This window comes from Passer montanus, unplaced genomic scaffold (assembly GCF_014805655.1).
Source record: "Passer montanus isolate IOZ18808 unplaced genomic scaffold, ASM1480565v1 scaffold18, whole genome shotgun sequence".
Taxonomy (NCBI): Eukaryota; Metazoa; Chordata; class Aves; order Passeriformes; family Passeridae; genus Passer; species Passer montanus.
The window spans coordinates 12,628,934-12,652,095 of record NW_024365381.1 but is presented as its reverse complement, the minus strand read 5'-3'; the positions used below and the strand labels follow the sequence as shown (position 1 = coordinate 12,652,095).

The window sequence follows — 23,162 nt, the reverse complement described above, 5'->3', positions numbered from 1 at the left end:
TGTGATCCCACAGTTACATGTTGCAAATCCTAGAGTCTGAGGTAAAGATTTGGAAATTCCTTGCAGAGCTCAAGATTTTTCAGGAGATGGATGTTGCTCACATGGATGTAAGAAGAAAACCGCTGTGCCCAGTGCCCAGGCAGCTCCAAACACGCCCCAAATAAAACAGGGACATAAAAAATGAATATCCATTGTTGCATCTCCAGAATCATAACCTATCTTTTGCTGGCAGCTGCCATTTCAGCAGAGCTGCAGTTAAACTGCTAAAAATGCAGTTTAGTTGGCAAGCGCTAGGTAAGAGGGAAACATTCAAAAGTTGCCAAAAGTAAATGTCTGACCTGTTTCTAAGGGTCGAACAGAAGCAGAAGGAGGAATGTGACTGTCAGAGCACAGCCCCTTCAGCTGCTCTGACACATTCCCATGCTTCTTTTCCTCTGCCCTATCCCGCCTTCCAGGGTGGGATGGATGGTGGGAAGGTGCCATCACCTGCCGGTACTTTTGCACTGGCACTACTGAGGATGGTTTTAGACCCTGCCTGTGGCGGTGAGCCCTGATTTAGGCGGCACAGGGACGATTCCTGGCACTGGAGAACCAGTCCCCATGACAATATTGTTTTTGATGAGCAAAGGCCACGGGAAAACGAGGGGATGAATGTGCACCATCATCACTACTATGTCCGGCAGGGCCGAGGGGCCGCTGGTGCCCCAGCAGTGGGGCGAGAGGAGGGTGTGAGGGACCCGGTGCCCTGCGTGCAGCCGATCCGCAGGGCTCCCCTGTCCTTGCCAGCACCCAGCCCGGGGACACATCTCACGGGGGAGCCTCCCCGGGCCCCCTCCCGCCCCCGCGACGGGAGGGGCTCTGCCCGCTCCGGCCGGGCGCCTCGGGGAGGCAAAGAGGAGCGGGGAGTTTGCTGCTCGGCAAAGCCCGGCGGCCGGGCAGGGTGAGCGGGCGGCGCGGCGCTGGGGCTCCCCGGGGCCGGGGCCGGTGCCTGGCGCTGTGCTGCGTGCGCCCGTGCGCGCTGCCGGGCGGAGGGAGGGAGGAAGGAGGGGGAGAGAGGCGCAGATCGGCGGGGGTGCCCGGGGGTGGCGGGCTGGGGCTCCCTCGTAACCCTTTCCGCGCCACCAACTTTCCAAGGCAGCGAGACGTCACCCGCAGCGGCGGGAAGGACTTTTCCCGCTGGTGGCCAGCCTGGCTGCGGCGGGACCCCGGCCCGGGCTGCGGGCACCCAGCGGGAGCCGCCGCCCGGGGCTGCCTCAGCGGCGGGGGCACAGCAGCCCTGGCCCCCGAGCCCCGGGGGAACGAGCTGCCGCGAAACTTGGGCTGCTGCTGGGCAGGAGCTGCGCCTGGAGCAAGTGAGTAAGTCCCCGGTGGCACAGGGAGGCCAGATGCCCTGCCGGCCGCGGAGCCGCGCCAGCCGGCGCAGCAAATGCCCCGGCGTTTGCTGTCAGAGCTCCAGGCGGTCTGGGAAACCTGCCGTGAGGGCGCAGGCTGGCGAGGAGACCTCGCAGAGTAGGGTGCAAGCACGTCATGGCATGGAGCAATCCTAGGGGAAAGCTGTGCGGTTCGAGACTTGGGCTATTGACGCGGCCGTAGGTTAGGGACGTTACAGAAAGAGTGCTTTGAGGTAGTGAATGAGCGCGTTCATCCCAAAAGAGCCTTCCCAGCTCCTGCCAGGGAGTGCTCTGGGAGTGAGCAGGCACCAGCAGGCTGGTGGATGGCTGAGGGGAAGGTGGAGAGCACAAAACTGCCTGTATTTGGTTTACCGAGGCGTTCACATCCTCAGGAAGAGGCAGATGCTGTTCCACGGATGGGGGATAAACAGGCACAGGTGGATGTTGCGATAAGAAAACTCTGGGACCGGTTGGGGCTGGCATTGCTTGATAGTGATGAATTAACTGAAAATGTGCGTGCTGTGTGCCAGTAGGAAAGAGACTGATTCCCTGTTTAAGTGCTGGTCAAAGTGGGCAGTAGTTTTCTGGTGTTAAAGGATCTGTTGGTGCCTCTGAAATGCAGAGGGAAAGAGCAGAGATAGGGTAACAGGGGACATTACAGGGTGGCTTTGAGCACAAGAGTCCTGTGTCTTATCCTAAGAGACATGCTCCAGGAGGTGATGAATGCAAGAGCAGAATGAGTCTGGGGGCACAAAGCCCCTCTGCTTGGCACACGGTGAGGCACCCGAGGAAGGTGGCAACACGAGTCCCAGCTGGCATTTGGAGCTGTGACTGTAGGGAAGCTCTAATCCTGTACGGCTGAAGAGGAGGCAAGGCTGAAAATTCATTTCCACCACGTCAAGATCTCATGTTGGTGGGGCTTGCTGAGGGGGAGGCTTGGGGCCAGAGACCAGCCCTGCTCACGTGTCCGTGGTGGTGCCCAGAGTCAAGCAGGGGATCGGGGACAGCTCAGTGCTGCTTTTTCTCAGTGGTCTCTCTTTCCTCTGGGGAGTGGTGGGGTGCAGCCAGCCAGTGCCCAGGCTGCGTGCCCACAGATGTGTTTGGTATCTGCTGCCTTTGCAGAGCCAACAGCATGACTAAGCCACTGCGACCAAGTGGGTGCTTGCACCCCACCAGAAGCCTGTGTTCCCTGCCTCAGTGGCCACGTTGTTGTCCAGGATAAACTCTCTGCTCAGTGGGAGAACCCTGGGATGTGTTAGGGCCTTTGCCAGTGGGTCACTGGCTGAGAGTTGCTTTGCAAACCTCCGACTTAACTTTTGTGCCTGGGTGGTGAGGTGGGGAGGAGTGGGGCTGCAGGAGGCAGCTGCTGGCTGGGCAGGGAGGCACCGCAGGGTGCTGGCTGCCACTTGTCCCCTCCAGCAGCCCTCAACAAGCCCTACTGCCCTGGGCACTGCATGCAGGGGTGCTACATGCTGGGCAGGGGACAGAGGTGCAGGTGCAGGGCTGAGCAGGCGCTGAAGTTGGTGCTATGAATTCTCTGGGTGACTATGCATGCATGAGTCTCTGGGTGGGGGAAGGGAAAGGGGGAAGAGGGGTTGTCTTCCATGAGTCACATTTTGGGATGCGTCCCCTGGTGAGCTTGCTGCAGTCTCACTTGTGTCAGGAGAGGGGTTTTGCCTTACAATTCCCAGCCTGGTGCAGGGTGTGCCGTGTGCCCTCAGTGCCAGCTTGCCTGTGCCCAGCAGGTGGGCAGGCAGCCCTGCCCACTCCCGCAGTCACCCACCCCTCTCCCTGGCAGTGAGACCCCGGCCCGGCGCTTCTCAGGCGATCACTGCTCACAGTTGTGTTTTCCAGCTGGTCCCAAAGTCCTGAGTCACTCTGCCGTTTCCATGGAAACAGCCTTGCTGGCGGGAATCAGTTTTGGGGGTAGAGGGTGCCGGTAGCTGGACTGGCACCAGGCAGGCCTGCGGGAAGAACTGGCAAGGCTCAGGCACTCCTCCAGTGTGCCAGGGCTTTTACAAAACCTGGAGCAGGCACCTCTGTTACACAGACCCTCACACCTTCTTCAGCTCCCTTTTCTCTTCCTTCCTTCCATGGGGAAGCAGAGAGGTTTGCCTGACAGTGGAAAGGGAGCTCAGGATGAGCCCAGCCAGGCTGAGGGTACAGCTTCTGGGGAGCTGTTGAGAGAGGGTGACAGCCTGGAAGGCAACCAAAAAGAGCAGGGTTTTTTTTGACTGCCCTGTAAGAGAGGCTCCAGAACAGCAGTAACAGTATCAGTAACTACAAGGGTTTCTGCCTAAAGCTGCCATCACCCCTGAGATGCCTGAACACCGGGGAGAAAGGGAATCTGCAGGGAAGGCTTGGGGCAGGAGTCAAGGCAGCTGCCCATGTGGAGATGCTGTGGGAGCCCCCTATGAGGATGAGAGTGCCACAGTGCCGTGAGGCACTGCCCTGCATAACACCTAGCTGCTTTTGGAGTGGAGGAGACCTGTGAGCGGTACTGACCCCTTAACTGCCCCACGGACTCCAGCCTGCCTGGCAGTGCCTGAACTCAGCTGCCAGTGCAGCCTTCAGTGCCACAGCCTGGCTGCATGGCTCCAAAAGCAGGTAATTCCCATCAAACCTAGGAAGACCATGCCCAGAACAGGAGCCCTCGGTCCCTGCTGCACCATGGCCGGCCGGCTGCATTTACTGCTCCCCACACTGCACCAGTGACTCACAGATGCCATTCAGCTTAATTCATCACCTCCGATCTCCCCAGCAGTCCGGGGCTGTCTTGCTGGCTTCTTGCCTGCTCATCTCCCTCAGAGCAGTGCTGGAGTCAGTGGAGGAGGAGGAGGAGGAAGAGGAAGGCAGGTGATTACGCATCCGCTGCTGTTGGCAGGTGCACAGGGTGGGGGAGGTTGCACTGCCTGCGCCCATCCTTTCCCTTCCTCTAGGCTCAAGGCTGCGGGAAGTGGGGCAGGGGAGAGGAAAGGCTCAGCACCTTCCTCTTCTCACAGACAATGCTCCTGTCCCTGTGCCAGGCACTGGCTGGCCTCCTGCTGCACTCAGAGCCGCTTGCCGGATGCTGTGTATCCCTTGCGGACAGCCTGGTCCCAGTGCGACTGCAGGCAGCTGCACAGAAATGCAGGCAAGGCAGCAGAGTGCACTGTCATGCTGTCACCACAAGGGGGTTAGGGTTGGACTGCAGGCAGCTGCACAGAAATGCAGGCAAGGCAGCAGAGTGCACTCTGCCATGCTGTCACCACAAGGGGGTGAGGGTTAGGAAAGGGGCAGTGCTGGCCCCAGCACTGTCCCAAAGAGCCCATGTGCCTTCTGGCAGGCCCCCTGCAGTACCAGCAGTGCCAGGGGCTGGAAGGTGTGAGTGAGGTACCCCCACCCCATGCTCCATGTCATAGTCCCAGCTGCCTGGAGGGACACGTGAACTCGGCTCCCACCCTTGGGCTGCATTTGCTCATCATCTTTGGTGGAGCTGAGCTGGAGGCAGAGCAGAGGGTGACTTCCACTGAGAACACTTCTAGCACAGAAACATCTAGGAGGCCAGTGTATTGGATGACTCCCATGGTCTGGGGCTGAGGAGCCAAAACAATCCATGCCTTACACAGGACTCTCAGATGCAGCTCCATGTGGGCATGGCCCTCTCTCAGCTGCTGTCTGAACTGCTGGCCCTGGCTATCAGGCCAAGTTAAGAACAAGGTTCCTCGGGTCAGGAATGGGAGTGTGACTGTCCTGCTGTGCCTGTGTGCAGGACACATCCTCCTGGGGCATGTTGGCTGCAGCCACTGCTCAGCCTGCCCACTCCGAGCACGGAGGAGCCTGGTACAGCTCCTCCTTGGCAGGTGCTCCCACCAGCCTGGCTCTGTCTGACACATGAACAAGGAGCAGTGGGAGTAAAAGTGATCCTCAGTTGTCCTGGCAGCTCCCAGGTGCCACACGCTTTTGCTGCCCTGGGAGCTCCTCTAGAGCACCCAGCTGCCAGTTGCCAGTGTCCCTGGAGCCCAGGGCTGGATTGAGCAGGAACTGCAGCCCCTCAGGGACTGGCAGTGATGGGAGGAGGCAGAAGAGGCAGCTGGGAGGTGAGAGGATGCTCTGGCTAGCTTTAAAGGCCACAGATGAGACATCAGGGAGGGAAACCTTCTTCCAAAACCTTCCCCTCCCTGGCTGCAGCTCGGCACATGGGCAGGTCACACGTCAAGGGGCAGCAAAGGCTGAAGCTGGGCTGTGGTTTAGCACTTGCTCAGTCAAGGAGGTGAATCAATGCCCTGTTTTTTCCCCCTCTGCCACTTGGGACATTGCAAAGGGGAATGGGTCAGTGTGGGTGGAGAACCTGAAATGCTCACAGCCAGTGAGTGATCTGGTGGGAATTGGGACCAAGAAGTCATCTGGTCTCTGGTTTGCCTTTTTTGGGGAACCAGTAGCAGGTTTCTGCTCTAACCAGTCTAATCTGAGTCTCATCTGCTCCAGCATCCATCAGCAATGAAGCAAAGAGTAGGAGTTGAGGTTGTGTGTGAGGGATGCAGTGTGGTTGGCCATCACTAGAGAGCAGGAAAGCATTCCCACTGCAGCTTCCACCTAGGCAGCATGCAGAAGACACTGGAACCAGGAGATGCCAGCAGGGACTCTCCTGTCCTGTTCTGCCTTAGCAGACCTGGAAAAACACTATCCAAGTGATAGAATATCCCATGTGGACACTGGGGCCAGGTTTCTCCTTTTCAGGGTGGGTAACTCCAATCCAGCAGCAGCAATAGCCAAACATCTCTGACTTTGGTCCTCCAGCCATGGGCCACAATCTGTGGCAGGAAGCAGTCCAGGTGAAAGCAACCTGTATTCAAAGCATCATTTGGGTCTAAAGCACAGCTCTTAGTGCACAGACACGGGGAGCACTGGTGGGGGGCTGCATGCAACTGCTGTGCCAGGCCCCCTGTCCTGGGGTCCTGCCCAAAACCCTCTAGTGAGAGGTCTCTGGAGTTGGTAGTTCCTGAAGCTTCCTGCCTCTACAAATCAGCTGGGGCAATCAGTAAACAATAAAAATATTAATTTTTTAAAAAAGCAAGGCTTTTTTACTCACCTGCAGGTCTGAGCTGCCCTCCTGGTGTCACCGGAGGGTAACAGGGTCTCCCCAGGGCGTGGAACATATTGAGGACATGGGAACAACACACTGTGCCAGCTGCTATGGGCTCTGCAGGGACCACACACCAGGAACATTGCACTGTCCAGAGTCCATCAGGCATTTCAGTGTGCTCTGGGTTAGAACAGCCCTCACATGCTGAAATCCATCGCTGCCCCACTGGTCTCCCTCAGGGACCTCATACAAGCAGCAACAGCACTGGCTCTGACAGCCCCACCACAGTGACCTGGTGCTGGGGCTGAGCAGGGACCAGGCACTCACTGTGAGCTTGGGGCCAGCACATTGTTCTCCCTGGGGACCCACAGAGAGCAGAGAAGAGGAAGCATTGGTGGTGATGATAGTGGGCTCTGCTGGGCGAGGAGCAGAGATGCTTGGGTCTTTCTCCTTGGTTTGCCTGAGGTGGATGGGCAGGTGAATGTACCACACCGTGGGAGGAGAGATGTGGAAGGAAGATGGGCAAGGGAAAATGGGTGCAGGAGAGCTGCAAAACCATTGCTTATACTGGCGTGTCTCCCCCACACAGGTGTTTTAGCTTGTTTGGAGTTTCTAGGATGCAAACTCTACATTCTGTCTCCCAGCCCCACTGATCCCCCGAGAGCAATAGCATATGGATGTGAAATGTCTGTGCTTTGGAGAGCAGCAGGCAGTCCATGAACATTATTTGGTTAGTGAACAGGGGGAATACTGAAGCACCACCACAGTTACATCCCCTCCCAGCAATGTGGCAGCTCTGCAGGCATGACAGATATTCCCTCCCCCTGACATGGTCCCTAACATCCCATCCAAAGGTCCTCCTCAGTTCCCTTGCCCATGTGTGGGCAGCAACAAGGCAAGGCTAGCACCACTGAATTTGTTCTTTGCAACTACAGCCTCACTCTTCCCTGCACCCTTCCCTGGTGCCAAGGGCTACTGCCCTGGTTGGCAATAGAGTATGGAAGAGATGCAGTTTCACATGCTTCCTCCTTTGTAGTATTGTTTTTCCCCTCTGGCGCTCAGAATAGCCCTGAATCCCAGAGTGGAGCAGAATCTTACCAGCCCCATGAGCTCATTGCTGAGGGCACAGCTCTGGCTGCACTCGTCCCCAGAGCCTCACAGACCAAGCTGGCTGTTGGACCTCTGTGCAAAGAGGTTTGCAGCTCCAGGAGAGACATTGCCACTCTCCCAGTGCTGGCCTGGATGGGCCATGCCTTATCCTGACAGCTGGACAGAATGGATGGAGACAAGATAGCACCATCCCCTGACCCTTCCCTGCCACAGCTCCTGCACTGGGGTTCCAAGTGACAAGTGACTCACAAGGCAGCTGGGGAAGAGAGTTTGCAGCAGCTGGATGGAGACAGACAGTGTCACCTGTCACCTCCAGGTTCTAACATCCCCTGCCTGGGTTGCAGTGCATGGGGTGAGCTATGGGCCACAAGATTTATGTACACTCCCAGCCTGGAAGGAACAGGGCTGAAGTCTTGGCTGGACATGTTTCTCCAGACTTGCCAGCTTCTGCCTGTTATTTTTCTTGTCTGAAATGGGGCTCTGCCGTGTGTGACTGGGTTGTGACTGATGGACGTACATTAGGAGGGCATTTGTTAGTACCTGCATTAGCTGAATGCTTGGCAGTCCATGCTCAACCTGTGAATTCTCTGTTGGGTTGCAGACACCAAGACGACCTGTGAAGAAGCTCCATGAAGGTGACCAGCCATGCAATGTTCCTGGAAGGCTGTACTCCTCCTAGCCTTGGCATCCATTGCAATCCAGTACACAGCAATCCGGACCTTCACTGCCAAGTCCTTCCACAGCTGCCCCATCCCTAATCCTGTGAACTGCAGCCTGAGCCAGGACACTGATGTGGCTGACAGGCTGTGCGATGAGAATCCCACCTTCCCGTATAATCTCTCCAGGAAGACTCACGTTCTCATCCTTGCCACCACCCGCAGTGGCTCCTCATTTGTTGGGCAGCTGTTCAACCAGCACTTCGATGTCTTCTATTTATTTGAGCCCCTCTACCACGTCCAGTACACCCTGATCCCAAAGCTGACCCAGAGCAAGAGTACGACAGACAGGCGGGTCATGCTGGGGGCCAGCCGAGACCTGCTGAGGAGCCTGTATGACTGCGACCTCTACTTCCTGGAGAACTACATCAAGCCCCAGCCTGTCAACCACACCACCGACCGCCTCTTCCGCAGGGGAGCCAGCAAGGCCCTGTGCTCACCACCTGTATGTGAGTCCCTGGGAGCTGTGGATCTCCACTTGGAGGAAGGAGACTGCGTGAAGAAGTGTGGGACCTTGAACCTGACGCTGGCCACTGAGTCCTGCAGAGAGCACGGCCACGTGGCCATCAAAACCGTACGGGTGCCCGAGGTCAGTGACCTCCGGGCCCTGGTGGAGGACCCGCGGCTGAACCTGAAGGTCATCCAGCTAGTGAGGGACCCCCGGGGGATCCTGGCATCCCGGAGTGAGACCTTCCGAGACACCTACAGGCTGTGGAGGATCTGGGACGGCACTGGCAGGAAGCCATACAACCTGGACGTGACCCAGCTCACCACAGTGTGCGAGGACTTCTGGAACTCTGTGTCCACCGGCCTCAACCGGCCACCATGGCTCAAGGGCAAGTACATGCTGGTGAGGTACGAAGATCTGGCCAGGAACCCCATGAAAAAGACTGAGGAGATCTATGATTTCCTGGGCATCCCCATGGACAGCAACGTCGAGCGCTGGATACAGAACAACACCCGAGGAGACAGGTCCTCCTCCAAACACAAGTACGGGACGGTGCGCAACTCAGCGGCGACAGCGGAGAAGTGGCGCTTCCGTCTGTCCTACGAGATCGTGGCGTTCACCCAGCACGCCTGCCAACAGGTGCTGGCACAGCTCGGCTACAAAACTGCTGGCTCCGAGGAGGAGCTGAAGAACCTCTCCATCAGCCTGGTGGAGGAGAGAGACTTCCTGCCCTTCTCCTAAGGCAGCCCCAATGGGCCTGGTTTTGATGCGTACTGTTTGTAACTGATGCCTTATTTTATTTTCTTTCCTTTTGTTTCCCCCTTTCTCTCTCTTGTCTTTTTCTCTCCAAAATTTGCACTAAACCTTGAGCGGGAATCTCAAAGGCTGAGTCCAGGGGAAGTAACTGCTGCCCCTCAATACATTTTGGATGCCAGGAGGAGTTGGGTCTCTCCAATCAAGAGCTAGAACTCTGGATGCGTAACAATGTTTACAAAACACACAAAATGTATAAAGCAACCTTCAAGCTTTCCAAACCGAAGGGTATCTGGGGTACTGTACTTTTGCACTGTTTACTTTTACAATGTAAGAGGTAAATATAAATATAATTTATGAATGGTGTCATCCCCTCCAGAATAACTCCCCCTGCCCCCAATGAACACGTTAGACTGGAAGCTGAAAGTGGAACAACCTCCTCATTTTTGATCTCAGTGCGACATGTCTGTCTGTTTAAGTCCTGTTATTGGGCTGGGCAGTTGGTCAGCTGCTCCTACATAGCTGTTTGGTAACACCTGTGATATTTCTTTGTGCCAAAAACCCACTAAAAGGGAAAAAAAAAAAAGAAAAAAAGTGATTGGGTCATTTGGTAAAAGCCCAAAACATTTAATGCTTTATTTCTGTGTTTTCTGTAAATAAAAGTGCAATAAAACTGATCTGGGGGTGAACGTCAACTGAAAGACCTCAGCAAGTATACTAGTGTGGATGCACCACCAGGCAAAAAGCAGCATCTCCTGGTTTGCCCGACTCCTGTGAGGTTGGGAGCGGGTAGGACAAGGCTGGGGGAGGAGACACCACAGCCCCCAGGGTGGCAGAGAGCTGCAGCCACCTCCAGGCATGTGCATGTTTGCATCTAAAGTGTGTCAAAATGCAAGCAGTTAAGCTGAAAGCAAGAACCCATGGTTATTTACTGACCTGAAAACTTGTTGGTATGCATGAAAACATGGGACTTGCTGGAGTGCCTTACTCCAGAGTGCTAATGGCACCAGCACAGTGAACCCATTCCCATCAGGCTGCCCCCCACCATGTCTGACTGTGCTGATGCCAGTGCTGGCATGGCCTGCCCTGGAGGACAGGGAAGGTGCTCTGGTGCAGGTCAAGAAACTGCCAGAATGAAAATGAATGAACAAGATGATCCTGGCAGTACACAAGTATTCCTTCATGAGCTGCCTGCTGCCTGCAAGACACCTGGGCCTGTGGGCTGGGCAAGTGTCACGGCTGTAGCTGGCATGCAGCTCCAGATAAATATGGCCATGTTCTAGGCTGGTCGAGTTTGGAGGTCTGATATGGCCACATTTATCTGGCAGCTGCATGCCAGCTACAGCCGTGATGGGCAGGTCAGAAAGCTGCTGAATGGGGGAGCCAGGCACGCAGGGCAGGAACACTGAAAGCCTTACACAAGACACTGCTGGTCTGCTTGATCCCTGTCTGATGAAACAGCTGGTTGGCTCCTCCAACCCAGCTGGCACAGTCCCAACAGTCGAGCCCTTGAGACGTGTCCTGCAGACCACAAGCAGCTGCAGATGGGAAACCACTGGGGCCAGTCCCCAGGGTACAGGGGATAACACTGGCCCAGCAGTTTTCCAGTTGCTCCTGGAGCCAGGCAGGGCAGCAACCCACAGAGGGATGAGACCACAAGATGAGACCACAACTGGTGACATCTACTCACAGCTGCACACTCCCAGCTTTGGGCCTGCCCCTGGCCCAGAGGTATCTGAGCCACTCACAGCCCGCCTACCTTGGCAGGTCTTCTCTCCAAAGGTCTCTTCTGAGCTCTGCTGCCCACCAACTTTTGCTCCACTCTTTTCTGGGAGAAGACTGGGTGCTGCAGTTGCATGCAGGGGGACTGGACACACTGCCTGAGTGAGACACGACAAAGCTGTGACTATAGGTGATTTTGCACCACCCTTTCACTCCTTAAAAGACCCCTGGAGGAGCTGCTTGTTAGTGGTGTTTTGCAACTTGGCTTAATGTTGCAAACCAGCTGGGCTGCAGGAAAGGTGGGAAGCTCTGAAGTACCTGAGAGCTTCTCAGGGCTCACGGCTCCAGCACCTGTACTTCATCTGTGCTGTCTGCAAGGCTACATGGATGGTTCCTGCTCTGGGAGGAGGAATGGGAGATAGCATGCACTTGCTGCAGGACAGGCACTTTCTCATCTCCCTCCCCACAGTGGGCATAGGGGCAGCCCCTGGAAGAGACCACGTCCCCAGGTGTCTTCACCTACCTGTTATTGCCAAACCTACTCCTGCCACCAGCTTGGTGCCAAGCCACACTGCCTGGCTGAGTCTGCAAGCGAGGACAGAGGAACGGGGCAGGTGGCAGAGGTGGCTGCAGACAGCCTTATTGGTGCACTGTGTGCTGCTCTTCCCAAGCAGCTGGCAGCAAAACGCCAACCAAATAAATGGCTTGATTGCCCTGTTATTAGTTACTAAATTAATCCTTTTGTCAGCACTTAACAAATGCTGAGCTGTTGGCTCCTGGCCTCGACCCAGTAAAAGGAACACCCTGTCTTGTGGCTGATCCAGCACTGCCCGGCCACTGGCCTGCAATCCTCCCTGAGGGCTGTGCCATCCCGGGAGCACTGCGTGGCTGTGCCCTGGGTTAAATGCCCGTGGAGCAGATGAGGTGCCTGGAGTTGCTGGCTGTGTCCCCCAGCACCAGCACTTCCAGCCAGCCAGCAGAGGGTCAGGCTGCTCCATGGGGCTCGCTGCAGCCCTGGGGAGCTGTGTCAAACTGCCATCTCGTGCACAAGGAGCAGGCTGCTGTGAGGAGAATTTGCTTCCTCAGCTGGGAAAAGTGGCTATGCAAACCTGCCTGAAGGAACAGCGGCTGTAGAGGCAAAATTTCTCATCTTCAGCTACTGAGATCCCACTTTCAGGGCTAGGCCAGCTGTCCCCAGCCTGAAAGCCCTCTTATGCACTGGTCTTTAAACCAACACAAAAAATTGAGTTTAGAAGTCTTATCCAAACTGTTCTTACCATTCCAATCAGGAAAGGCGCCTGCAGCAAAATGGCTTTTGAACCATGGTTGAAAGCTATGTCCTAGTTTAAGCAGGGACAGAGATTCTGCCTTGCTTGGTGCCTCATCTAGAGCCCTTAGGGGAGAGATCTAATTTCCCAAGGAATCTCTAACATCTTCCTTCAATTGTGCTTCCTCTCCTCATTTCCCCCCACTAGGAACAAGAGCCAGCATAATCACGGTTTTTATCCTCAAATTTTACTGTAATTAAAATACAGAGATGCAGAATATTCCCAGAAACACACTGCAAAACAAACCAAGCAAACAAATTCAGTAGGAAACCAATTACAGACAATGAAATGATAAAGAACAAAAGTGTTCTCTGGAGCCCAGCACTGTGCACAGGACTGCGTGGCCGCAGTTTTGTGTTGCCAAAGGCCTCCTCAGCTCCTACAGAAGCAGAGTTGAGCCCTGGCTCTGAGGCTCTCTCTAACCATCTCCATATTCCCACTTACGCTGTTGTTTTTACAAGGATGACTTTGAAATGGAGACATGGAAATGACCCACCCACAGGGACAAGAGCCAACAAAGGAACCCAGAGAAAAAGAAGTGGGTTAAGATTTTCCATACACAAAACACAAGGGGACAGAGAGGGGTGGAAGACATGCACTTCTCTCCCAGCCAGGGGAGCTGCAGGAGCAATCACCCTCTGCCCTCCCAGACACTGAGCGTGGATGTTTAATGAAGCAAAAGCTTTGGGGAGTTCTAGCCATGGGCAAGACTGAAGGCTAAGGGAGAGATAAAAAAGTAAAAGATAATGAGACTAAGGTCAGGGAAAAGGGAGGAGAGGATGCACCTATGAGTCTCCTTTCAGCCAGGACATGTTTGTCAGGCACAGGGAACAGCCAGGCAAGGTGGGACACAGGGCTGCAAACAGGGCCACATCCCACCTCCACCATGGGGGAGACCCAGCCCCACCACGGGGAGATCATGACAAAAGCCTGGGGGAGATTTGGGAAGGGCGGGTGATAAGAAGGGAGCTGATCTGATGCTTCAACCATCCACTGATCTATCTAAATGGAAATTGCTAGCAATCATCATTCCTATGGAAGCAGGGCACAAGCCAGGCATGTACCACCATCACACACCAAAACCCACCTTGACCCACTCCCCTTTCTGTGCTCTTCCCTAGGACAAACTCCATAGCACTCATCTTCTGATTCAAAGCCTGTCCTAAGAAACAAATTCATTCCATGGTCCCTGTTTTCTTGTTCCTTCACTTTTCAACTCCTCCTGTCATACACTATCTCCTCATCTTCTGTGTATCAACTCCCTTTAATCCTTCCCTCTACCCTGATGCCAGCCCCTCCTATTCTGTACCAAGCTACCTCATCCAGGGGCCATGTGATTTATGCACAACACAGTTTTTGCCCTTTGTACCATGAAGGGTAGTGAGAGAAGGGCTGCACTGGTGGCCTGGTGGCTGGAGGAGGAAAGATAGGGCATCTGACAAGAGCCAACAGCTTCCCCATCCAATCCAGATCCCACTGTCCTGCAACCAAAGCTGTCAGAAGGCATCTTTACTTTTAGACTGGGAAGGATGACTCTGTTTTCCTTCTGCTCTAGCACTGTAAATGCCCAGAAAAGCAGGCTGAGACTGGGTCACCATGGTGAACTGAGCAGGCCTAGCACAGACTTTCTTAAAGCCTTTGAGTCCTGGAGAGTTACTTATTCCTGAATGCCTGTTTAACAGTGTGAGGCCTTGTTTTTGGAGTAGATTTAATCTTCTACCCCTGCCTGCTAATTTGATCTCCTGCTACTCATGGTCCCTGAGCTGTCCTTTACCTGGGCTGTAAGAACAGCGATTTAGACTGTGAGTTCTCCTCTCCAGCTCATCTCTTCTTCTCCAGGCCACCCTGCAAGGAAATGGCAGCTCCAGACAAAGGACAGCTTTACTCTATTTCCTGCAAGGATGCACAGAAGAAATAAAAAGATGGGAAACCCTCAGGGTCCCAGTGGCCTTCTTTACATCACCTTTATCCCATTTGCCACGCCTGCTGTGCACACACAGCCTGCAGACAGCAGCTTGGGCAGGATGTACTGCCTGCCCCAGCAAGAGCCTGTGTGAGACACTATTTAGCCAAAAGCACAATCAGCCTCCCACCACCCACCCAGGGCTGGCTGCAGAAGGCTCTTAGATTCTATCTTCTCCTCTCCAAGACCTAGGAGAGACATTGAGGAAGAAGACAGCTTCTATCCCAATTGGCCAGAAGCTGTCTTTCTCAGAGGGTTGGTGACAACACAGCTAGTTACACACAAGCAGCTTTCAGCTTTGGGACTAGAGCTCACTTCAGAGGCAGTCTGTGATCTGGAATAACAGATGAGTTATGCTCAGGGAGAGCAGCAAGCAGAGATCCATGCAGTGCAAACTGTCCTCCAGCTTTACAGGGTGTTTGAGACAAAGGGAGAACAGACAAGACTTCATCTGGCCTTGACAACTGCCACGAGCATCCCAGCAAAGAACAGGCACACATCAAGGCCTGATCTTTCTGTGAAGCCGCTGCCTTCAGAGACAAAACCGGCATGTCAGGGTCAACTTGGCCTTCACCAGAACAAAGGACACAAAGTGAGGAAATGCATACACCTACCAAATGCTGCTTCCTCTTTAGAAACAAAAATGTAAGTTAAACCTTTCTCATGCTATCAAGAGTAGGAAACTGTGGAAATCAGCAGCTTCTTACCTGCAAACACAGGGGCTACCTAGCAAAGGGCATGGAGAGTGACTAACACCAGCATGATTATCAGGGGGATACAGCAACATACATCCCAAAATGTGGATTTAATAAAAGTCAGAACAAAAACTGCATCACAAGCTCAAGAACATTCAGCAAAAATGGTGGCGGGGGTGTGTGTGTGTTGTACTTAAATATTCCCTGATGTCTAAGTCCTAAGCACAAGAGAGCAGTCAGGAAGTGCAATGACCTCCAAGGGGAAATGAAGATCAAGAAAGTTGGCTTCAATGTCCAAAAGATAGGGCTGAGAGAAAACAAACAGCACAGACAGGAGAAAGGGGATTTTTCACATTCCTTTGGTTTCAATAAACTATGCTCTTGGGCAACAGAGGGCAAAACATCCTCTAAAACATGATTTTTCTTTTGACCAGGACCCTATATAAAACTATATGCTGAAAGTGCCAAAGATGACTGTGTGAACTCCTCTGTGGCAGTGGCACAGGTTCGTTTCCCTGGCTGAAGACATGCCTGTGGACTTACACGTACACATGCACGCTAACACAGATGCATGTTTATAAAATACAGCACAAGCACTGCTTCCCTTGCCTGTGCATCCAACACCTACAGACAGAAGCAAATCACCTGCCAAAGCCAGGAGCAGCAGAGTTAATGGTGGAGCCTGTGGTTTTCCTCATCCCAAGAATTACAGGGGACCTTGGAGGGAGTGAGTTTGTGCACGTTTGTGTTTGTATGTGTGGGTACAATGCCACACGGCCCCTTGAGCATCACGGGCCAGGCTGAGGATGGCGGTGACTCCCAGATGGATGCAGGTGTCTGGGTTTCTGCGGCACTACGACTATGGGTGGGCTATTTAGTGCAACGTGGTCCTTTTACAGGAGCCGGGCTGGGGCCGCAGGAGCAGCGTGCAGTGGAGGAGTTGCTGGTGCCCTGTGCAGGCTAACTGCTGTTGGAGCATGCTCAGCCCCTTGGGAAGTGTTCTCCAACATGGTGCAGCCCACTCACATCCAGGCCCCCACTCCCAGGGTGCTGAGTCATGGGGAGAGCAAGACTTTCAGCTTCCCCACCATCCCTGCAGCAGAATTTGGATGGCATTTGGGAACACACTTGCTCCTGGTTACTAGTGATGTTTGTGAAGTGTGAGTGTGGCCAAGAGACAAAATTCCCTTGTTACAGAGTGGGATACTGGAAGGACTTCAAGGGTCAAACAAAAGGCCTGGTCTCTCTGTGTAACATCACTGCCTGTACTGCAATATCACAGAGGACTGGCAAGTGCCACTGTCAGCTCCTCCCCCAAATGGGAACATACAGCAGCTTTCATATTCTTCCTTCTCACCAAGAAAATCTGTGCAGAAGTTGATGGTCTGGGATGTGTCATGCTCTGGTGTGGCATCACCCCAGAGCTGCTCTGCTGAGCTTGAGGGTTCCCTCTCTGAAGGGTTCAATTCAGCCAGGAAGTAATTGACTGGGAGCAGCTTGTGGGGATGGGCCCTGCAAAGAAAAGGTAAGAGGTGCAGGGCAGGAGGGAGGCTTCCCTCTCTTCACAGTATCTCTCCTTTGTGTCGGTGGACTTCTGCAGTTCTCTGCCAGGAACACCTCCCAGACACGCCTTCCAGAGGGAAGGGCTGTTTCAGAGGCTGTCTTCTCAGCTGAAGTAGAATTTGACTACACAACCCACACTTCAAGCCAGGCATAGTTTCCCCCATCCCCTGTTGCTCCCTTCACCTCTAGGCAGATGGAGCCTGATGCTTTCTCCCATCCCCCCATGCTTACAAGAACAGGAAGGGAGGAAGGAAACTACAAGACAGAGACAGCTGCGCCTTTAAAGTCCTCAGAGTAAGGATGGTTCCCAGTAGGTGATGGGAGTGAAAGGCATTGACAGTGGCTCTGTGAGCTCTGAGCTAGGCAGGCGGTGCTGAGCAGGCTGCAGCCAGAGTCTGCTCGGGTGCTCGACCCTCCCTGAAGCGGCCGGTTCCAACTCAAAGAGGTGCTGGGTAGGGGGACAGTATGGGCAGGTTGATCTTTTGGAAGGGAGCTGTGACAGGGATTAGTCAGCCTTGTCCTTCTTCTTTGCAGTGAAAGGGACTTTGCTGGCGACCGCGCTGCCCACAGCTCCGACGCCGCCGGTCACCGCTGAGACGCTGCCCTTCACCAGTCCAACGCCAGCAGCGGGGACACTGGTCACAGCTGTTTTGGTGAGCTCCAGACTCTTGCTGCCCACCCAGGCAACTCCTCCCAGTGTGGCCCCCACAGCTCCTCGGGTGATACTGAATAGGCCGCCTGTCACTCTCCAGATGACTCCTGCCTGCTGCTGTGGGTGGTCCTTGCTGGCATCTGTGGAGAGAGAGAAAGGGAATGTCAGAAGTGGTCATGCTGGAGACCTCCCTGGGCACCCCTTCCAGCTGAGGATGGTTGTCCTGGCACACGACACATGTTTTCACGTGCATAATGCCTTGCCTTGCAGCCCTAGACCTCTTGGTGCCTGGAGGAGAAACCAAGGCAGTCCCAGGCCTATGGCATAGCAGGAAAGGACTTTGAGAGAGTAGGAGTGGGAACAGAACTGCCTGTGTGACAGAGAAGGGAGGAAGGAAGGTCAGTTACAGCCCCCAACTTGCAAGTCTTTGTGCTGCAGTGCAAAGTAAATCCCACTTTACAAGAGATGTAATTCCCCTCCCATGCATGTTGGCTAATGCCAGTAAATCACAAAGACTAATGCCAGCATGGGAGGCATGAACTACAGACAGCAACAGCTGATGTTTGTGTGGCCTGCAGGTCCTCAGAAGCATCTGTTTGGAAGCAGGTCTGGGCTTGTGTCAGATGTAGAACTGAGGCACAGCGCAGACTTATCTGCGAGAGCTGTAATTGAGTGAGCAGAGATAGCAAACTGCAGTAAAGATATAGTGACAGAAACGTCACCTCGGGTTGTACAAGCCCTCCAGAGATCTCAGCTATGTATTTAATAGTGTTAAGGCAGTGCTTAAGTTACTACACTGTGTCACTGCTGGCTTACCTGTGCCAGCTGGATCAAGGCCAGCATGATGTACCCACCCAAGCTGCCATCACACCTGCCCACAACACTGCAGATAAAATGTTCACAGCTCACCACTTCTTGGGAAAGGGTTGACTCTGAACTGCTTCTCACGGGATTCAAACCTGACAACTCTCCTGCTGGCCTGCACACAACCCTCTCCCTCTGCATCAGCTAACAAAGTGGTGTGCAGGCAGCAAAGCAAAAGCAGCTTTTTTCATGGGGCAATGTATTTTGGATACTCTGACTTCTGATTCACTGCCAGTTCTGTCCACGAGATGAGTTACTAATAATTGAAAAACACAATAAAGCAATCCCGGCAGGAAAAAAAAAGGAGTGCGTTCACCCCAAAGTCCACGGGGAGCTGGTATGGAAGGTTTGCAGGTCCAGCTATGGGAATCCATTTTCTGCTTTTATTATTCCACTGTAGCTTGTGCTGTGTTCAAACACAAGTGTCAACACCCACAAAAGTGGAGGTGGTGGGCAGGTGATATCAAATCCGTTGAAGTTTCCATTCTGGGAGAGTGATTCAGTTCAGAAAGTGGCCAGTCCACCCTACCTGTTAATCTTCCTAATTCTCCAGCATGAAATAATGCCTCTAACCTCACAGTGTAAGAAAATAGCTTCAGCTTGGGTAATGAATATTGCATTTCCAGCTCTGTTACAAAGACAGCAAAGTGGTGAATATTTGTGCTTCTGCAACTGCAGACGGTGCTAAGTGGGAATAATTTTTAGATGGACAACAAATTGTGTCAGAGGATCAGAAAACCTAAATGTTTATAGGCTGTGTTTCCCCCTGCCCCCCAATGAATCACAAAGTGAGCATCAGCAAAAAAAATGCAGACAAAAAAGGTTAAAAAAAAGGCAGAACATGAGTTAGGTCTGTAAAAAACTAAATAGCAGTTACTTGAGAATGATGCTGGCACATATTTGGTTATCCAACAGTTTTGTTAGATCTTTTCCTGAAGGATGGAAGCTCCCATGGCTTTATTCATTGCAGCATCTTGTTAGGTGGAGAGGAATACAGAAGGATATTGCTGGCTGTTCAATCAGTTTAGTTGTATTTGCATAAAGTGAAACCAGACTCCAATTTTTTGTGAAAGCATCCAGATCCTGCTTATCACAGCCCAGCAGAAGGGGCTGAAATATTCCCCATTAGCCTAAGAGGAATCCTAATACAACATCAAGGGTCTCCATTCAAAAAAAATGTGGGAGTAGCAATGCTGGGACCCTACTGCAGTGGTGCCATGCATTTTCAAGCCCCAGTGTTCCTGGAGCTGTAGGCTCTTTGACTCTCTCAACCCTAACCCTAACCCAGAATCAGGAGGCGTGATGATCCTTCTGTAGGTATTTTTGTCCTGGATTTCTCTAAAATTCTTCAGTTTGGAGTCTTCTTGGATTCATACATTTTCCCCTAAGCTATTTCCAGTCTGAACGGAGGTCTCCCTTGGGCAGGGACTCTGATGTTCACTAGCTCTCATGAGTTGGAATAAGCCTTAAATTGCATATTTATCTGATAACATGGACTGAAATATGGAGTTGGAGAAGGGCCAGTATAAAGTTTCCAGTGTACAGTTCTACCCAGTACACAACTTATTCCTTACCTATTCCTCAACAGTTTCTCAAGGGGTGTTCTTTTTCTCCTCTCCCTCAATGCTACTGAGACCCATTGGTTCCACGTCCAGTTTAGCTGCTAGTCCTCAACTGCTCCACAGTGCTTATCCAGTACAGCCATTTCTGTGTTTTGTCTGCAGTCCAAGGGCAGGAAGAACTGATGGGTCCAGAAATCCATGCAACTGTAAAGCAGGACTAGGTAAAAGCCAGAGTGGTCCTCCAAACAAGGATGGCAGGTCTCGTGTTCCTGCTCCCCTGTGTGAGGAAACAGATTCTTTGTGTCCCAGAGGACTGCAATGCAGAAGCTTTGAGCATTAAACACCTACTGGCATACTCAGCTGCAGAACCAAGACCTATATCAAAGGAGCAATAATCTTTCTGGCTCTCCCCCAGTAAAACTGCATCTCAGGCTACCTGGAACCTATCTATAGGAAGATTTATGCCTCTGGAGCTGCCCAGCTATCTGAACTACACTAGTGTAAGAATCTCTTACATGGTATGTGAATGCCTGCAGGTGGACAGCCTATGGACCAGAGAGAAGGTGGCAACAGCAGATGAGACTGAGGGAAGACGTAACTCTGCCAGTAGAGAGTAGAACATACTGGATAAATTGTCAGGAAACACTAATGAAGACAAGGGAAGGACAAAGGTTCTTTCTGCTTAAGCTTCGCAGAGACAACAAAGCTGCAGTACACTGGAGCACTAGTGCTTGCATGCTGCCTGCACCTGGTCTGCAACCATTCCCACAGTCCTTAAAACTCCTCAGGGATGGAAGATCTGGCCCTGGGAAGTGGGAGGCTGTTGCAGAAGCACTCTAACAGCTTCAACACAAGGCAGAAGATGTACCACACCAAAAAAACCCCAAGCCTGTCAACCAAGTGTATGAAAAACCAAACCAAAACTGAAAGATGCTCAGGTTTGAATAGATTTGAACAGAAAAAGATAAATCCCTGGTGACCCCAACCACAAGGGACCACATCCTAACCTGGTGGCAAGCTGAAATGGGTCATATTTGTTCTATATTCCAGATGATGCTTTGAAAGCTTTCAAGCTATCCCTGGTTAGTTTGTCTTCAGGATTGCAATAAACCCCACAGTAAGCTGTCATGTAAGATAAGCATCAGATTTACAGTGCAAATTAGTCTCTCAGACAATGGAGCGAGCTAAGCATTTTGTTGGCACAGAGGAGTCCAGATTAAGAGCAAGACAGACAGCAGAGATGAAATACACAAAATAATCAGAGAGACAGACACACTGCCTAAGCAGGGGAACAGTTCTGTTCCCTGGAGCTGGTTGCAGCCCCTGCTGCCCATGAAAGCTCTTCACTATCTGCAGAGCCCTTTTTCCTCTCCATCAATGACCTGGCCTTTTCAAGGGTCCCTTCAGCTTCACTTCACCCCATGGCAGCTTAGAATAGAAGACTAAGTATCAGAAAAGAGTTGATTAAAAGGCTCTCCTGTATGAATGCCTGCATTCTGGGCTGGGGCTGGCACCCACACAACAGAGGTGTCTCCCCACACTCTCCTCCTTGGCCACCGCCACCTGCACTCCCTGCTGGCTTCTCTTCCAGAGCAGGGGTCCTGCCCACCGGGGCAGTTCTTCTCACCTGATCCTAACAGCATCTATGAATTGGGCAGAATTGAGATTGTTAATAGCAGATACAACTTTCTGTGCTGCCATGACACTTTCCAGGGCTTTGCACTGCAGTCATTTGGAGAGGCAAAATGTGAGCCTGTGCTGGTGCCCAGTACAAATTGCACAGGCACTACTCTTGCCCTCAGTCCCTGCCAGCAGGTGACACGACAGGCAGGGTGAACTCTTTACTTTAAGAAGGACTTGTGCAAGTTGCTCTTTCCTACTAACTTATAGAAACAGCCCCAAGCCAGCAAAGCAATGTCAGAGAGCAGCACTAGTTTTGCATCTTTCCATTCCTGCCGGGCCCCACACAAAGCAGCCAGGCTGCTCAGAGGCCTAATGAAAACAGTCAATGTCATCAGTCTGTCCCTCAGCAGATGTGAGAGGAAGGGGTGAGGTCACTAGTTCAAACCTGAATTACTCCTCTGACAGCTATTAAGTGGCCACTGGTTGATTTAGGCAGGTTCCCTCACCTAGAAAAATGTTTGGTCTGGAGGAACAAGCAGGGGGTGGAGGGTCAACTACTCACACAGTTTAGTTCCATCTTTTCCCAGCTCTTTTTAAGCAACACTGAGGAAGTCATTCTGACCTTTACAGCCTCTGCCCCACTGTGACTGAAAATGTGTGATTTTCTGAAAGCCTTGGTTGTTGAGTCATAAACAAGCATATATGGGAGAGAAGTTTCCAGTCCTGATGTTTCTTGGAGAAAAAACTGAAAGTTTGATTCAAGTGCACTCTTAATGCTCTGAGAAACCCAAGTGGATTATTGTTATTTTTAACCTTGTGACTTTTTCAAGCCTACCTCAATTTGAAATGCATGGGGCTGGCATTGATGTTTCTCTTCCCTTTCCGTAAAGCAAAACTGAAGTTAATGATCCCTATTTCCTTGTATTGCTGTGCTGTCATGAAGGTTAATTAGGTACAGTTGGTGCAGTACTTTAAACAAGGAAATTGTACTTGTATCGTCATGACTGGCACTGATATGATTCCTGTTCCCATCTCAGTGAACACACCAATGACAACTTCCAGTTTATCTCTGGAGAGGTTTACAATTTCCAGACAAATCACAAAGATGAGAAGAGAACTTGTCCCATCCCTATGCATCCAGCCTGCTGCTGTGGGGCTACACAAGTTTATCCTGCAGCTGAGAAGTTCCTTTTGGGTGATGCACTCCAGGGCTGGTACAAGCAGCTGAACCAGGCAGAGACCACTGTGACTGCTGGGCACAAATGAAATCTCACTGTCCATCACCTAGCAGGACCCTTCTCCAGAGAATGACCAACACTGCCTTCTTCCAAGCCCTGTCTGCTGCTGGAGAAAGATTAGCTGAATCTTGCAGGTCACATCTGTAACAAGCATTTATGTCTGAGAGGAAGGAACTGATGTTCATGTCCTTTTGGTCATTTTTGGATCAAAGATGTAGATCCTGCAGTGTCACAGGCAAAACGTTAAAGGGAGCACTACAAAGTGTTCTTCAAACACTTGTGCTTCTCTCCTGCCATCAGTCCCATGCTGCAGCTGTTGGAAAAGGCTTCGCAGGCTCAGCAGCTGGGCTCTACCCAGCCCTGCTCTGCCCAGGACCAAATGCTACAAACCACAATGGCTGCCACCAGCAAAAAGCCTCGAAATGCCACATGGAGTTTAGCCCTGGAGTTTTAAACTTTAACGCTGCGA

At 52.5% G+C, this 23,162-nt stretch overlaps 2 protein-coding genes across 3 annotated transcripts in view; one reads left to right on the top strand and one right to left on the bottom strand.

Annotated features, from left to right (window-relative positions):
- The first annotated feature begins 1,063 nt into the window (after nt 1–1,063).
- CHST1 (carbohydrate sulfotransferase 1) lies at nt 1,064–10,178 on the top strand. Of its 2 annotated transcripts, none has more exons than XM_039705343.1 (2): nt 1,064–1,352; nt 8,168–10,178. In XM_039705343.1, the coding sequence occupies exon 2, from the start codon at nt 8,212–8,214 to the stop codon at nt 9,469–9,471; it is 1,260 nt and encodes a 419-aa protein (XP_039561277.1). In that variant the 5' UTR covers nt 1,064–1,352; nt 8,168–8,211; the 3' UTR covers nt 9,472–10,178. The 2 variants fall into 2 exon arrangements, with proteins under 2 accessions (XP_039561277.1, XP_039561278.1); XM_039705344.1 differs by lacking the exon at nt 1,064–1,352 and adding an exon at nt 7,252–7,267.
- A 2,526-nt stretch (nt 10,179–12,704) lies between these two features.
- LOC120500488 (transmembrane protein 263-like) overlaps nt 12,705–23,162 on the bottom strand; it is a 201,822-nt gene continuing 191,364 nt past the window's right edge. The window contains exon 3 of the mRNA XM_039705474.1: nt 12,705–17,546. Within this exon, the coding sequence (XP_039561408.1) occupies nt 17,260–17,546 (287 nt within the window). The 3' untranslated portion in view covers nt 12,705–17,259. The remainder of the gene's footprint in view (nt 17,547–23,162) is intronic.